We start from the raw sequence: 18,026 nt of genomic DNA, 5'->3' as shown, positions 1-18,026 counted from the left end.
GCAGTGCAGAGAGACTGAGAGGGTAGGTCATGGGGTCTTGTCAAATATATACATGAATTTTGTGAGCAGGGGTGATTATCTCCTTGTATAAGGCAATGGTCAGGCCACACCTTGAGTACTGTGTACAGGTTTGGAAGCCACATTTTAGAAAAGGTGTAGAGTTGCTAGAACAAGTACAGAGAATGGCAACAAGACCGGTGAGGGGAACAAAGGGGTACTCTTACCCCTTTGTTCCGCTCCCAAGAAAAGCACAAGTTCTTCAAATTGCAGCATCTGGAGACTATGCACCTGTAAGATGATCTGATTGAAGTGTTATAAGTTCTTGAATGGTTTGAGCAGGCTCAATGCTGATGGGATTTTTCCTCTTGCTCATATTACAAACCTGAGGGAGCATAAACTGAAATTGAGGAAAGACGGTTGTCAAATAAATGTGTGGAAATTTGCCTTTAGCCAGCGGGTAGTTGATTGCTAGAACAAACTTCCAACTGTCGTTGTGGAAGTTTATAGCTTAAATAAATTCAAGGCAAAACTAGTCAAACATTTGAAAAGAACTGATGGGTGAAATGGGAAGTTTTTGTTTTTCTTTTTTTTGGCTAATGCCATATAAGCTTGCTTTCTTGCATTGTACATACCGTAGTGGAACTTGTCATCATATAATTGCATGTTACATAAAAAACTTTATTATAAAAATGTTATTATAAAAATTACATTTAAATACATAGAGGCTAAAACACTGATAAATTAATTTCTGAAAATTAAGTAACTTAAGGAAGGTGCACTAAAAATTTAATTTGATGGATTTTATTCATGAGCATAGAAGAAAATTTAATTAGTCACCTCTTAGAAAATGAAATTATTAATTAAAATTTAATGTTTCCCATAATCTGCTATTAATAACTAACAAAAAAATAAACTGTTTTCTAATATCAAAATCAACACTGAAAAATATTATTAAATAAAACTATTAAAAATTAATAAATAAATATATAAACATAATTATTTATTTATTTATTATTTACCTGAACAACAGAATGGAATGAAGCAATTTTAGATCCATAAAGTGATTTAATAGTCACAATAAAGCCCCAGTGATCTCCTGGATAAGTTCTATAAGGCAACTGAAAGTAGCATTTATCTGTTCGTGCCACAGATATTTTTCTTACAAGATTCATATGTTCTGTTTCAATCTAAAAGACAATGGCATCATAAAATTAGTAAAGTCCCTGATAAATAGAATAGACATTAAAAGGTAAAATTTTAATGGACACAGAGTTAAATGGTATTCAGAAAGTGAGCACACATCACAGTATACAAAAACATTAGAATGTTTATTATAGGATACAAGTTTTAAATGAAGTTAAATTTAATTTCACTTCAAACTTCTAAATAGTTTATAATAAATGTTCTGATGATGCAGTAGGGGTATGCACATTTGCTTCCTCTGATATCATGTGGTTATCCCAGAGTATAAACAGAAAATTAATTTTTACTGCACTTTTATAACAAGTAAATTTATTGATATTCTAAAAGCAGAAATAATCAGCTGAGCATTTTAAGCATCTACCGACATCTCCTCTGCAAAGGCTTTGAAATGGCCTTCTAATCTTAACCATAAATACTGAAATTTAATGCAAATTAAAATATTTTATATATACTTATTATAAAATATGTTAAGTGCAGCTAAACTTCATAATTCAAGGAAGAAGTGAACAAACTTTTTTTTTGTGGTGAACTGATGGGTGAAATGGGAAGGTTTTTTTTTTTTTTTTTTTTTGCTGATGCTGTATAAGCTTGCTTTCTTGCATCATATGCTTCTACTAATACTAATAAGAAAAAAAAAATAAATAAATAAAGATCAATGTCAGTATAAATTTCTGTAAGGGAGTGTTGGCATCATGTGAAAAATCCATTTTAAAATGCTTATAATGCAGATAATTTTAAATATTTTTTTAAAAATTTTATTATTTATTTTTTAAACTTTTTTACATGGTGACATATGTTGAGTTCCACATAATTTTCAGAAGTGTATAATGCTGCTGCATATGAATATTTCTGAGTAGAAAATTATTTTTATGCTCATTTTTTTATCTCATTTATTTTTCTATAAAAATAATTTTTTTTGTTATTTTTCCTGTCTTTTAATCATATTCAAAAATAATAACTTTCAAATAAAATTATACAAAACAATCTCATTTATCAAAAATTGACAGGCAAATTAAACTTTTCTGATAGCAATACTTAGTGGTTTACTGCCTCAAACAATGCAGTGCAAGCGTGATATATCCCTAAGGCTGTTCATAGAAAACTCCATGAAGTTCATAGGAAACTCTATGCTGGGGCAAAAATCTATACTGATGACATTTTGACAACGGATCCATTCCCAGTTATTGAACTTAAATGGTTCTTACAACTATCAAGCATTTATAACTATGCAATTTCCACGAAAGGTACTGAAGTATACGGCAAGGATTGTTATTGAATACTGAATGATACCGCAAGGATAGTTATTGAATACTGAATGATACAGCAAGATCAAAATTTTGTTTATAATCATATTAAGTGGAATTAAATTATAATCATATTAAGTGGAATTAAATAAAAGATACGGAGCTTTTGTTTAATGTGGCAAAATGATTCTTTGTAAAAGATGCAATTAAAGTAAAACGTTTTTTATTTTAACAGAATTTAATCAAACATTTTATTAAATCAGGACCTAAATAAACATTCATAAAAAAAAAAATCAAATTTCTTTCACAAAAGTGATTTTTTCCTTTTTCAAGCTATTTTGCTTGAAAGAAAGGCAAATTTTGATCTTTGTTCTGACTTATTAGAGATGTAAAAAAGATCTGGTAAAGGGTTCATTATAATGCGATGTTCGTTTATTATAATTTTTGATTGCGGTGCACAAAATGTTTGATTAGCTAATTTCTTGAGGGACAACAGCAGCAAAGAAAACATCTCACTTAAAGATATGATTAAAGCCAAAGTTACTGCGTTATATAAAATTTCGTACACATTTAGAACAAATAAAAAATAAAAATTCTAAAAAAACAATCATATGCTTGAAACTATTTTTGAATTTTTTTTTTTTTTTTTCTAAATTAAAAATCCATTATTTCAACAAAAGTTACCTTAATAGTAAAAAAGATATCTTCTCGTACATCCTGTTTTTTTAAAACTGACACTGTGGTTCTTGACAAGGACTTTGGCAAGGTATGTGTCAAATGAAGTGGTGGAGCACCTGGCTCCAGTAATACATTAGTATATCCAGCACCTTCATCTTCTGCAATCTATTGAAAATGAAATTATATTTTAAAAAATTATAACTACTAGTAATCTGGAAATTTCAAATAATATAAAATATATGAAATTATAACAGAGATAGAACTGTAAATATATGAAGTATATATGGAAAATTATATAAGAAGTAACAATGAATTGAGCTTTTACTTGTATAACAGTGCTCCAAATACAATTAACAGATTAAAAGATATTTAGAAATTATTAAAATAAAAATCTGAAAGATAAAATCTGCAATTATAACATAAATGTAAATTCATTACCAAAATCTTCCCAGTTGACTCTTGCTGAAGGGTTCAACTCGCAAGAGTGAACACAATGTTAAATACAAAATGGTTGTTATATGTTTAAATGAAAGTTTTTATTCCATACACTACTTAGTTCCTCATTTAGATTAAAGAAAACTTTTCACTTGTTCAGCATGAATTTGCCAATTCAGGCCACCTGTTGGCTGATGAGAAGCCAGTATGCTCTGTAACAGCTGTTCTAGTGGTGTCTCAGATTTTTAAATTAATAGCAGATTCACCTACTGGGCGAGATGTTTGTAATTTAAAAAGATATTACCAACTTAGACTGTGAGACAAATACCACAGATAATAGTATTTTTCTCTAAGAGGACATTTCTTTAAGAAGGAGTAATACTCTTCAACTGATTATCAGCAGTGATTATTCATGCATTAATAATATGCAGATAAAGGAACCACTAGGTGGCAATGATCACAGAGTACTGATGTGGGACTTACTTAAAAATGTAATTACCATCAGGGGTAAAGGGAAGGGTTTTTGCTTTCGTAAAGGTGACTAGAGTGGTCTCAGACAGTTTTAAATTCTATACAGTGGGACCAACTGATGATGTTACCAACAGCAAATTCTAAATGGGAAGCATTCAAGGAATTAATCTTGGAAGCTGCTAAGCTTTTCATACTAAGTAAGAAATATTGTTCAAGGTTTACGCCTAAATGGATGTCAGATAAACTAATGAGATTTGTGCCAGAGAAGAAAGATGCTTGGGATGCATATAAATTATCAAGTAACACAAAAGTCTACGGTTGATATAAGCTAGTCTGTAATCAAGTCATAAAGGAGGTTCGGCAAGTGAAGGCAGATTACAAGAAACCAATTATATTAAGGGAAGTAGCAAAGTAAGTAAGCAAACCCTTTGCCATAATTAGGACAGAATCCTTGAACTCAGGGGAGATTCCCATGGACTGGATGTGAATATATCCTCAAGTCACAAAGGGGATGAAAGGGTGACACAAGTAATTACAGGCCTGTTAGTTTAACTTCTGTTCCAAGGAACATAATAGTCACTGGTTTAAGAAGTAAAGTATGCACTATAACTGAAGTCTAGAATGAGAAGTAGAAATAATAATAATAACGATTTGTTTAAAAATCATAAAATTACAAATAAAATTTTCTCAAGTAACCAGCTATCCCACCTCAATACAACCAAAATATTTTATCAACTGTTGATCTCAAGATGTCTAAATCAGTAATGAAGAATTCAGTTAATGGATTAAAAAGTAAATTTTAATAAAAACATCATGATAAACAGACAAAAATTTCCCTAAAATTTCAGTTCTGTAATCAGTTGATTCTTTGCCAAAGAGAATTTTTTAAATTATCAGTATTAAAACTAAAATCTGTGGCTATTATTGATAATCAGATTAACTAATACTATTGATCTAATTATCAATAGTGATTCTTCATGCAGATAAAGGAACCACCAGGTGGCAGTGATCACAGTGTACTGAAGTAGGATTTACTCAAAGAGGTAACTACCATCAAGGGTAAAGGGAAGGGTTTTTGCTTTCGTAAAGGTGACTACAAAGGTCTGAGACAGTATTTAAATTCTATACGGTGCGACTAATTGATGATGTTACCAACAGCAAATTCAAAATGGGAAGCATTCAGAGAATTAATCTTGGAAGCTACTAGGCTTTACATACCAACTAAGAAATATTGTTCAAGGTTTAGGCCTAAATGGATGTCAGATGAATTAATGAGACATGTGGCAGAGAAGAAAAATGCATGGGATACATATAAATTAATGAGTGACATGGAAGCCTACGATAGATATAAGCTGGTCTGTAACCAAGTCACAAAGGTGGTTAGGCAAGCAAAGGCAGATTATGAGAAATATTTGGCAAAGGATGCAAAGAAAAACAGCAAAGAGTTCTTTACCTATATAAACTCTAAAAGGAAGGGGATTAATTATATTGGTCCACTGAATATCAATGGTTCAACTGTTGATGATCCTGCTCAGGTGGCTAACAAACTAAACGAGTATTTTGCATCTACATTCACTCATGAGGAGTTATTCAGGGAGGGGAATTCCAGAGGTGAACTAAACTATGGCAATGAGCTAGATGATTTTGTAATAACCGAGAAGAAAGTGGAGGAGAAATTGTTGAAGATAAACATATGAAAGGCACCTGGGGTAGATGGAATCTATCCAGTTATATTAAAGGAGGCAGCAAAGAAAGTAAGAAACCCTTAGCCATAATTATGAGAGCTTCCTTGGACTCAGGGGAGGTACCCATGGACTGGAGATGTGCAAATGTGACCCCAATTCACAAAGGAGGATCAAAAGCCGACACAAGTAATTATAGACTTGTTAGTTTAACTTCTGTTCCAGGGAAATTAATGAAGGCACTGGTTAAAGAAGCACTGCAGGATCATCTAGACAAAACTTTAGTTATAGCTCAGACACAGAATGGGTTTGTTAAGGGGAAGTTTTTCTAACCAATTTGATTGAATACTATGATGTGGTCACAAGGTAACTGTATGCAGGGAATAACTTTGATATCATATATTTGGATCTTAGAAAGGGTTTTGTTACTGTTACTGATGGAAGACTGCTGCACAAATTGGAGCAGTGCAGCATTGGAGGCAAATTGCTGCTTTGGATAAAGGGATAGTTGAGCGGAAGAAGACAGAGTGGTAATCAATGGACACTGCTCTTCGTGGACTAATGTTATTAGTAGAATCCTTCAGGGTTCAGTGTTAGGTCCATTGTTGTTTTCTGTATTTATAAATGATATTGATGATGGTATATCAGGCTTAATGTCCAAGTTTGCAGATGATACAAAGTTGGCAGAGTTCTTAATGACACTAATGACAGTATGCTGCTGCAACAGGGTCTAGAAAAGTTCAGCAGATGGGCTCAGAGGTGGCAAATGAAGTTTAACATTGACAAATGTAAAGTACTACATGTTGGAATCAGTAACCCCAGAGTAACGTATGAACTGTGGTACTACACTGACAGTGGTAGAGAATGAAAAGAGCCTGGGGGTAATTGTGCAGGCAGATATGAAGTTTTCTGAGCAGTGCAGACAGTCTGCAAGAGTAAGTGATGGTGTCTTGTCAATGATATACAGGAATTTTTCTAGTAAGGATAGGATAAGGAGGTGATTATCTCTTTGTATAAGGCGATGGTCAGGCCACAGCTTGAGTACTGTATACGGGTCTAGAGGCCTCATTTTAAGAAGGATGTAGAGCTGTTGGAACAAGTACAGAGAAGGGCAACAACATTAGTGAATGAAAAGAAAGGGTTTCTCTTACGAAGAAAGGCTTGTTTAGCAGATTACAGTGTCTGGAGACTAAGCACCTGCGATGTTCTCGTCGTTTTTGGTTTTTAGGAGCATTAGCTACTAAGACCATATTGCTCCGGGATATGCGGTGGTCATTCCCTGACCTTTCCGCATCCTCCGTATTTGGTGGTGACAGGTTAGAACCCCGGTGTAATCAAGAAGCGTGTGCTACGCACTGCTTCCCACCTGGCTACGGAGGCGCCTACCTGCGAGGTGATTTGTTTGAAATGTATAAAGCCTTCAATGGTTTGAGCATGCTCAATGCTGATGGGATTCTTCCTCTTGCTCCGAATAATGAGAGTCTGAGAGTGCATAAATTCAAATTGAGGAAAGACAGTTGTAGGATATATATGTGCGGAAGTTTGCCTTTAGCCAGCGGGTAGCTGATTGGTGGAACAGGCTGCCATCTTTTGTTATGAAGTGGATAGCCTAAATAAATTTAAGGCTGAGCTGGACAGGTATTTGGAACGAATATAGGGGTGAAATTGGAGCTTTTTTTTTTTTTTTTTTTTTTTTGTTTTGGTTGATGCTGCATCAGCTTGCTTTCTTGCATCGTGTGCCTCTACTAATGCTAATGATTTATGCCACTTTTCTGTAAACAGTTCTATAAAGTGTGCTAATCTAAATGTTTCTTTTTTAAATTATACTTTTAACTTATAATCGATTAAGACTAGAGTATTTAGTCTCTCAATCTTTGTTATAATTTATATTTCATTAAATTTTGTTCAGAGCTATAAACAGTTATATATTATTCATATGAATTCTTATTTTGTATTTCTGCATAGAGGAGAATTAGCATTTAACTAATGTAATATATGCACAACTCCAAATAAATAAAATATGTTCACAATAAAATACTGGTTTCAAATATATATAAATTTTTTTCTCTAACTGCATAAGTGAAAATGATGACATTAAAAATAATTAAAGAACAAGCAAGGGAGCTTTCAAATATGCAATAATCATATGATTATTTTTTATATTTTTTTGCTATATCATAAAATGGAACAGTACTGTAAATGCAGAAAATAAATATGTAATGAAAAAAAAAAAAAAAGGACCTACTTGAAACGTTCCATTCTCCAAAATAAGAGAGATAGGGATCCCCAAATTATTTTCAATCCGATAAGGAGCTAATGGCTGTTCCCTCTTAACTGCAGCAGCTTGCTTTACTGCTTCACCAAAGGCCTGCAAATAATATATGCAAATTATATTATGAAGGAATAACAAAAATAATACCTATTGGTATGAATTTAAAAAAACTAAAAATCTCATTCACATATCCTGAACCAACATTAGCTGGAATCAAGGTGTGCTATCCACACCTCACAGAGGAATGCCACCCTCTGTGTTACCATTAATTTGGAATCTCCTCTTTTCAATCTTCTCTGGCTTAAAATCTCTTTATTATATTCTGTAAAATTCATTTGCTACCTCTACTGATCTCTCAATTCCACTAATTGGGGCGGTTAATGACAGTCATGAGGGTAAGCTACTGCAACAAGATCTAAGAAAACTGGGTCAATGGGCTGAAAAATGGCAGCTGAACATTGAGGTTGATAAATGCAAGGCAAGGTACTGCACATGGGCAGCAGTAACCCCAGAGTAACTTATCAACTGTATGGTACCATACTCAGAGTAGTGGAGAATGAAAAATATCCTGGGAGCGTAATTGTGCAGGCAGATGTGAAATTTTGAGCAGTGCAAAAATGTTACAAAGAGAGCAGTGCAGAAATGTTACAAAGAGAGCTCATGGGGGTCATTTGGTCAACGATATACAGAAACTTTACTGGCAGAAATAAGGAGGTGATTATCCCTTTATATAAGGCTATGGTTAGGTCACACTTTGAGTACTATATACAGGTCTGGAGGCATCACTTTAGGAAGTGATTTAGATCTGCTGGAATAAGTGCTGGGAAGAGCAACCAGATGAGGAAGGGTAACAAAAGGATATTCTTACAGGAAAGGCATCAATTCTGCAAACTGGAGTTCTGGAGAACAGACACCTGTAGGGAAAGCTGACAGTGTGTAAGGGTTTGAATGAATTGTATGATTCCACTGGTATTGAATTCAATACCAATGGAATCTTTCTTCTTGCTTATACTGCATGCATGAGGGGACATAAATTCAAATTCAGGATGGATGGTTGCGAGATGTGCAGAAATTTGCCTTCAGCCATTAAACAGTTGATTGTTAGAAAAAACTTCAATCTAGTGTTGTAGAGGTGGACAATTTAAATTAGTTCAAGGAAGAAGATTTTGTTTGTTTGTTATTTGGTTTATAGGAGCATTAGCAACTAAGGCCATATTGCTCCGGGGATATGCGGTGGTCATTCCCTGACCTTTCTGCCTCCTCCGTATTCGGTGGTCTTGGGCTCGAACCGCAGTCTAATAGGAAGTGTGTGCTACGCACTGCTGCTCCTGCCCACCTGGCTATGGAGGCGCCTCAAGGATGAAGAATTAGACAATCTGTTAGAGGGGGGATAGACAGGTGATATGGATTTTTTTTTCTTGCTGATGCTGTGTAAGTTTGCTTTTTTTGTATAATTTTTAAGTTACTGTCAGTACTAATGCTATTTTCATATTACCTTACAAAAGTGTTTTTTTTTTTTTTTTTTTTTTTTTTGTTTCCTCTATGAAATCAGTACGAAATATCTGGTGTTGTAGAGGTGGATAATTTAAATAAATTCAAGAAAGACCTACCTGTACAAACTGTTAGATAAACGGATGATATGGATTTTTTTTTTTTTTTTTTTTTTTGATGATGCTGTATAAGTTTGATTTACACAAAATGATTTTTGCATCATTTTCTACTCGTTGTCAGCACTGATACATTAGGGCCCCACTCATACAGCGGGTGAGTTAGGTTCCAGACCCTCACAGAGAAATAGAACATAACCTTTTTTTCAAATGCAAATAAAAGCCTAATAACATGTTTACACTATCATATGCTGTAACCAGACAATCACTGACAATAACATGGTGCCCGATGCTCTTCTCGGACTCAGCTGCTGAGATAATCATGCTGAAAAAGTGGTGAACATAATGAACATGGATATAATTGAAATTGCAGAATGACAAAATAATTGATATTAGTGGAACGCCGAAAAGCGGGGCCCTACTGTGCTATTTTCTACCAAGCTGTAATACAAAAGTGTTTTCTTTGATTTCTCTATGAAATATTTGATAATTAACTGACAATTAGTGAAAAAAGCGTTAATATTTTGAACTATGAGGAACAATCTAGACAAAACAAAATAATCATAAATTAATGTATGGTATGGTTTATAAGTTTAAATGCTTTCCATTAACTGACCATAAAATCAATTTTTGTTTGAAGAGGTCATTTACATATCTTTATTGATATACAGGGTGCTTCAAAAATTATGGTCAATAATTTAAAGGTGAAAAGTACAAACTAAAATAAGCAAAAAAGTACCAGTGAACATCGGGCCGCAAATGAACTGTTTTCGAGATAATGCACATTTTCTGTTAAGATCTGCCACTGACTATGGGAGCACTCTGGGAGGGTAGTCTGCACTGCTGAGACCTTGTACACGCTGAATATGGCAGGGGTACAGTAATTAGCGATATAAAATTTGCCACACACTGCTATGACTCAGTATCCACTATTGCAGAGCAACCCTTCTTGTCAAAATTCTTGGATTCTGTTCTATTCTTTCTAACACCTTTTCCTCAACATCAGGTGTTATGCTTCTGGGCCTACCTGCTCAAACTCCATGTGCGAAGTGCGCATGTTCTCTGAGGCATTGATGTACTATGATTAATGTGTGCCTGTTAGTCTGCCTTCGGCAGGGAAATGATTCTTGGTGCAAATGTGCAGTCTCGAGTTTCACTGTCATTGGCTTTACCATTCATGAAATGCATGTCGGAATACTCTTCATTGCTGTAACCTCTTTCCATGTTGACTATCCTCTGACAAGTACTAGTATGCCTGCTATGTCTCAGAGCATTGAGAGAGGGGAAAGGGAGAGAATGAGCCTAACCTAACCTAAACAAAGAAGTCAGTGGTGGGTCCCAACTCTGTACAGTTCACCTTGTCAGTGGTGGGTCCCAACTAGAAATGTGCAATATCTCTAAAATGATTTGCTTAAGGATCCATGTTTACTAGGCTTTTTTTGCATATTGTAGTCTGTACAGGTCACCTTTAAATTACTGACCCTCACTTTTGAAATACCCTATATATTGGGTAGTGCAAAAGCTTCAAATTTGAAGGCTTATCATACTATCAATAATATCACACTGATTCAATATCTCTGTTGGAAAACAGAAACTGTGTTAATCAGAGAAAAACCCTTTCAAAGGATTGTTAGAAACTTTTATACCAAGCTGACACCACATACTGAATTACTTGCATCTTTCATGTCCACAACGTAAAATGCAAACAGATAAAAAAGCTAAAGCATAACATCTGAATGCCCTTTATTTTTACCTATAGAAGATTTTTTGAAAAATACAATAATACTGGTATTGGAAGTAGATCCAAATTTAAATTCATATATACAGTATAACTGCATTTCTTTCCAGATGGTCCTGCATTACTTCTTTAACCAGTGACTCCATTAATTTCTCTGGAAGAGAGGTCAAGCTAACAGAATACATAAGTTTTCTCAGGTTAGATATTCAAGTTAATTCTTTGTGCCCTAATTGGAAAAATGTTTATTCAATAAAGATAGTATTCATTTCATCTTAGATAATGTTCTCTCCATGTCGTTGTTGAAGACATGGAGGAGGAAAAAGCATTAAGGGTTCAGAGAAACTGCTAGCATGAGGGATTGGGGATACTTTGGAAACTGAAATGGTAGCATGCAACAGTATTACAGTTGCATTCTCCTCAAGATCATTTGTGAAAGACTTCAATAAAACATATTCAAGGGAAGAGATAAAAATTACTTAAGCAGTTATAACAGATTTACAAGGGTATGTATAATAAAATAAATTAACCTATTTATATAACAACAGGCATGTGATAAATAAAATAAATGAATTTGGCCCCTGTTCATATCTTCTAAAGATGATATTATTGTAGGATTAACTGAGAAAAGGTAAGATCCTTCAATTGCCTCCAAGGAATTCTATTATGGTAATTAAAACATATTCAGGAGAGATTAGCATTAGTAGAGGCATTTGATGCAAGAAAGCAAGCTTATGCAGCATCAGCCAAAAAAAAAAAATAATAATAAATAAATAAAAAATAACCACTTCCACTTCACCCCTCTGTTCGTTCGAAATACCTGTCCAGCTGAGCCTTAAACTTATTTAGGCTATCAACTTCCACAACAAGGGATGGAAGTCTATTCCACCAACCAACCACCAGCTGGCTAAAGGCAAATTTCCTCACGTCTGTCCTACATCTGTCTTTTCTCAATTTGAATTTATGCCATCTCAGGTGATTATTCTGAGCAAGAGGAAGGATCCCATCAGCATTGAGCATACTCAAACCATTCAAGGCTTTATACACCTCTATCAGATCACCTCGCTGGTGCCTAGTCCCCAGACACTGTAATTTGCAAAACTTAAGCCTTTCTTCGTAAGAGCACCCCTTTGTTCCATTCACTAATCTTGTTGCCCTTCTCTGTACTCGTTCCAGCATCTCTACATCCTTCTTGAAATGAAGCCTCCAAACCTGTATACAGTACTCTAGGTGTGGTCTGACCATTGCCTTATACAAGGGAATAATCACCTCCTTATCCCTGCTAGAAAAATTCCTATATATCATTGACAATACACCATGAGCTACTCTTGCAGCCTGTCTGCACTGTTCAGAAAACTTCATATCTGCCTGCACAACCACCCCCACGTCCCTTTCATTCTCTATCACTGTCAGTGTAGTACCACAGAATTGATACGTTGCTCTGGGGTTGCTGTTTCCCATATGTAGTACTTTACATTTGTCAATGTTAAACTTCATTTGCCACCTCTCAGCCCATCTGCTCAACCTTTCCAGATCCTGTTGCATTAGCATAGTGTCAGTAGTGTCCTTGTCAACCCTGCCAACCTTCGTATCGTCTGCAAACTTGGACATCAAGCTTGATATACCATCATCAATATCATTTATAAATACAGAAAACAATAATGGGCCCAATACTGAACCCTGAGGGACTCCACTAATAACATTAGTCCATGATGAGCAGTGTCCATTGATTACCACTCTCTGTCTTCTCCCCCTCAACCACCCCTTTATCCATAGCAGCAATTTGCCTCCAATGCCACACTGCTCCAATTTATGCAGCAGTCTTCCATGTGCAACAGTATCAAAAGCCTGTCTATCCTGTCTATCCTTTCTGTAAACATTGTACTCCACAAATTCCAGTTCCGCATTCCTTATATCTGTGTGACACCACGTCTCTGAAATCCCCACAATATCTGCCTTTGACGTTTTGAGCAATACCTCAAATTCATCAAATTTATTTACTAAACTCCTAGCATTGGTGTACACGCAAATATACATGCACCTGTTCTTTTTCTTAGCTACCCTAACACAACCTATGTGTTTATTTGTACCCCAATGATTCCCAGCAGTCTCTGAAATATCCTGCATCTTATTTTCCAGGCTGCGGCTCATTCCAACTCATTCCAATAGAAGCAGTGCAAGAATCACTTTCACCTCTGCCAGTGGCTACTGTTAATCTATTAGTCCTTGTATCCCCCGAATCTAGCAGTTTTCCAACCCACCTAACACTGCCTTGAGAGCATCAGCAATTATTCTTGCACCCTTCTATTTAAGTGTATCCCATCCCTGTAGAAGCAGTCTCTCCTGTTAACAAGTACAGACCAGGCTGAAAAAAATTCTACCCCTTGAACCTTGCACAATCTTTCCAGGGCTGAATTGATCGACAGGGCTCTCATCATATACTCCCTCCTATTGTGTCTGGGCAGAATTTCAGACACTTTCAAATTCAACCCTAATTCACGGCTTTTTTTCAACAGTGACCTCTACTTGTTAAGTAATTCCGCCTGTCTCCTACTCTTAATATCATTAGTGCCAACGTGTACAACTAAAGAGATAAGGAGGATGGCATAAGAATGGATGAATTATGCATCTCATCAAAACTGGACTGAAAGCAATAACATTGTTAGAAAAAACCAATCAAGTCTGGGTGGATGTAGAATTGTGTTGTGTTGTGATGTGATCTACATCTGAATGAGGTAAGAAGTTTGAGAACCAATGATAACTATGATGAGTGAACAAGAAAGAATAATTATATGTTATATTTCAAATACATGGGAATTCAAAATGATCTGATTCAAAACTTATTCAAACAGTAATTCATCTAAACAATAAATTACATTGAAAAGCAAGTTGAATCTAAAAAGGAAAACAAACAGCTGTGGTTAGTGAATGTATTTCACCAATATTATTTATGTATTTCCCCAATATATTTCACATGTGAGGGAATGGAAAGAAAATGATGCAAAGGGTACAGTGGAACCGAACCAGAGAATGTGTGTTGGAAGATAAAGTTGATGATGTTATAGGACAGATATAAATTTCCAGTGCAAAAAGGTGAAACTTTTTCACCCGTTGGTACCAATGATTTTAAGAGTAGGAGAGCTGATGATTTAATGAACAAGAACAGAGCAATTCTGAAAAACAGTTGCAAGTCAGAATTCAAAAAGATGTCTGCAATTGTGCTCCAACAATAGAAGTGAGTACCTAATGGGGCTGAACAATCAATTAGGCCATGGAGAGGCTCTGCAAGGCTCATCTGACACAATTTTCCTCAGTGTGTGTGTGTGTGTGTGTGTGTGTGTGTGTGTGTTAACAGGAGAGACTGCTTTTAGGGGATGCAATACACTTAAAAAAAAGGGGTGCAAGAGCAGTTGCTAATGCTATTAGGTAGTGTTAGATGGGTCAGAAAAACTGCTAGCTAGTGGGGATACACAAAGTACATAGTAACAGATTAACAGCAGCTGCAGGCAGTGACACAAGTGATTCTTCCACTCACTGCTTCTATTGGAGCATGCAACAGTCTGTGATCAGAAATTCAAGGACTGTTTGGGTCCTCACAGAACAAAGAGATAAATGGGCTGTGTTAGGGTTGCTAAGAGTAAAAACAACTGGGGATGCCAGACGTTTATCAAATTCGAATAGGAACTTAATTGATTTTTTGATAACTGAGAGGAAATTGGAAGAGAAATTGTTGAAGCTAATCATAAAAAAAGGCACTGGAGTGGATAAGATCAATCCACTTATATTAAGGAAGTCAAAAAAGAGGTAAGGAAAACTTCAGCCATGATTAGGAGGGAATCCTTGGATTTAGGGGAGAACCATATGGATAGAAGATGTGTGAATATATTCCCAATTCACAAATGAGGATCAGAGGGTGACAAGAATAATTATAAACCTGTTAGCTGGACTTCTGTTCTGGGGAAAATAATGGAGTCGCTGATTTAAAGAAGTAATGCAGGATCGTCTAGACAATAATAAAGTCACACTATAGTTACAGCATGGATTGGTTAAGGGCAATGTTCTCAGACCAATCTGAGTGGATACTATGATGCAATAACAAAGGAACTGAATGCAAAAAATAATTTTGACTTCATGTAATTAGATTTCAGAAAAGCTTTTTATACTGTTGGAATATAAAAGTAGATATACAAATTGGAGCAGTGGATCAGTAATGGCAATCTACTGTGATAGATAAAGTAACGGGATCGTTGAGTGGGAGAAGACAGGGAATGGTTATTAATAGACACTGTTTTTCACTGATTAATGCTCAGAGAACTTCATTTTTGAATTACCCTTGGGCCTTCTTCATTTTTCACTATCGTGAGGGTAGTGTCACAAAGTTGGTAGATTAAACTGTATTACCGAACCTGTACGAAGTACTTTGAATCTGTCAATATTAAACTTCAACTGCCATTTCTCAGCCAAACTTACTAATTTTTATAGATCTTGTTGCAGCAGCATACTGTCATTAACCACTCTGTCAACCTTCATATCATTAGCATTAGTAGGGCATATGATGCAAGAAAGCAAGCTTAAAATAAGCATCAGCAAAAAAAAAAAAAAAACACCCTTCCCATTCATCCAATCATTCCAAATGTTTGTCTAGTTCTGCTGTGAACTTATTTCAGTTGCTGAACTACACTATGACAGATGGAACTTTGTTTAAACTATCAACCACCCGCTGGCTAAAGGTGAATTTTCGTACATTTATTCTACAATTAGCTTTCCTCAATTTGAATTTATGCCTACTCAGGTGAGTAATCTGAGCAAGAGGAAGAATCCCATTAGCATTGAGCCTGCTCAATCCATTCAAGGTCTTACACACCTCAATTAGATCACCTCACAGGTGCCTAGTCTCCAGAAGCTGCAATTAGCAGGACTTAAGCCTTTCTTGGTAACTCGCCAATCTCGTTGCCCTTCTTGTACTCATTCCAGGAGCTCTACATACTTCCTAAAAGGGGCCTCCAGACCTGTATACAGTACTCAAGGTGTGGCCTGACCATTGCCTTTTACAAGAGGACAATAATCCACTTATCCCTGCTAGACAAAATTCCTGTTTATAACTGACAAGACACCATGAACTTCTCTTGCAGCCTTTTAGGACTGTTCAGAAAACGTCATATCTGACTGCACAATTACCCGCAGATCCTTTTCGTTCTTAACTATCCTGAATGTAGTACCATCCAGTGGATACTGTATTCTGGGGTTACTGCTTCCCATGTGCAGTACTTCACATTTGTCAATGCTAAACTTCAGTTGCCACCTCTCAGCCCATCTGCTCAAATTTTTCCAGTACTTGTTGCAGTTATGTACTATCATTACTGTCATTAACAACCCTGCCAACATTCGTATCATCTGCAAACTTAGACATTAACCCTGATATACCTTCATCAATATCATTAATAAATACCGAAAACAACTATGGGCCCAACACCGAACCCTGGGTAACTCCACTAATAACATTAGTCCATGAACAGTAGTGTCCATTGATAACCACTCTCTGTTTTCTCCCACTTAACCATCCTTTTATACATTGTAGCAAATTTCCCTTAATGCCATGCTGCTCCAATTTGTACAGTAGTCGTTCATGTGCGATGGTATCAAAAGCTTTCCTAAAATCCAAGTAAATGATATCAAAATTATTCTTTGCATCCAATTCCTTTGTCACCATATCATAGTATACAATCAGGTTTGTCAGAGAATTCCCCTTAACAAACCCATGCTGTGTCTGAATTATAAATTCTGTCTTGTCTAGATGATCCTGCGTTGCTTACTTAACCAGTGACTGCATTATTTTCTCTGGAACAGAAGTCAAACTAACAGGTCTGTAATTTCTCGTGTCACTCTTTGATTCCCCCCCCTCCCTTGTGAATTGGCGACACATTTTCACATCTCCAGTCCATGCGGACCTCACCAGAGTCCAAGGTTGTTCTCATCATTATGTCTAAGGGTTTGCTTACTTCCTTTTTCCACCTCCTTTAATATAACTGGATAGGTCCCATCCACTCCAGGTGCCTCCCTTACATTTAACTTCAACAACTTCTCCTTCACTTTGCTCTCAGTTTTTACAAAATCATGTAACTCCCTGTCTGAGTTTGATAAACTCCTGGAATTCCCCTCTTTGAATAACTCCTCATGTGTAAATATCGATGCAAAATACTCATTAAGTTTATCAGCTACCTGAGCATGATCATCAATAGTCAACCCAACTATGTTAAGTGGTCCAATCTGATTCATCCCTTTCCTTATAGAGTTTACATAAGTAAAGAACTCTTTGCTATTTTTCTTTGCATCCTTTGCCAAAGATTTCTTGTAATCTGCCTTTGCCTGCCTAACCTCCTTTGTGACTTGATTACAGACTAGTTTATACCTGCCATAGGATTTTGTATCACCTGATACTTTATATGCGTCCCATACATTCCTTTCTCTGCCACAAACCTCATTAATTCATCTGACATCCATTTAGGCCTAAACCTTAAACAATATTTTTTAGTTGGAATGAAAAGCCTAGCAGCCTCCAAAATTAAGTACCTGAAGGCTTCCCATTTAGATTCCAATGTTAGTAACATCATCAGTTAATTGCACTGTATAGAATTTAGAAACTCTCTGAGACCACTGCAGTCAACTTTACAAAAGCAAAAATCTATACCCTTACCCCTG

The 18,026-nt window shown here is 35.7% G+C and overlaps 1 protein-coding gene across 4 annotated transcripts in view; it reads right to left on the bottom strand.

Annotated features, from left to right (window-relative positions):
- Vps13 (vacuolar protein sorting 13C) overlaps positions 1-18,026 on the bottom strand; it is a 1,645,987-nt gene that overhangs the window by 599,406 nt on the left and 1,028,555 nt on the right. For all 4 annotated transcript variants that reach the window (XM_090373229.1, XM_090373247.1, XM_090373239.1 and 1 more), the window contains exons 44-46: positions 7,959-8,081; positions 3,132-3,290; positions 1,020-1,187 (exon numbers count right to left, since the gene is read on the bottom strand). In XM_090373229.1, the coding sequence (XP_090229355.1) occupies positions 1,020-1,187; positions 3,132-3,290; positions 7,959-8,081 (450 nt within the window). The remainder of the gene's footprint in view (positions 1-1,019; positions 1,188-3,131; positions 3,291-7,958; positions 8,082-18,026) is intronic.

Source organism: Mastigoproctus giganteus, chromosome 1, assembly GCF_048544385.1.
Source record: "Mastigoproctus giganteus isolate SK-2022 chromosome 1, ASM4854438v1, whole genome shotgun sequence".
NCBI lineage: Eukaryota > Metazoa > Arthropoda > Arachnida > Uropygi > Thelyphonidae > Mastigoproctus > Mastigoproctus giganteus.
This window is presented reverse-complemented; position numbering and strand designations above follow the sequence as displayed.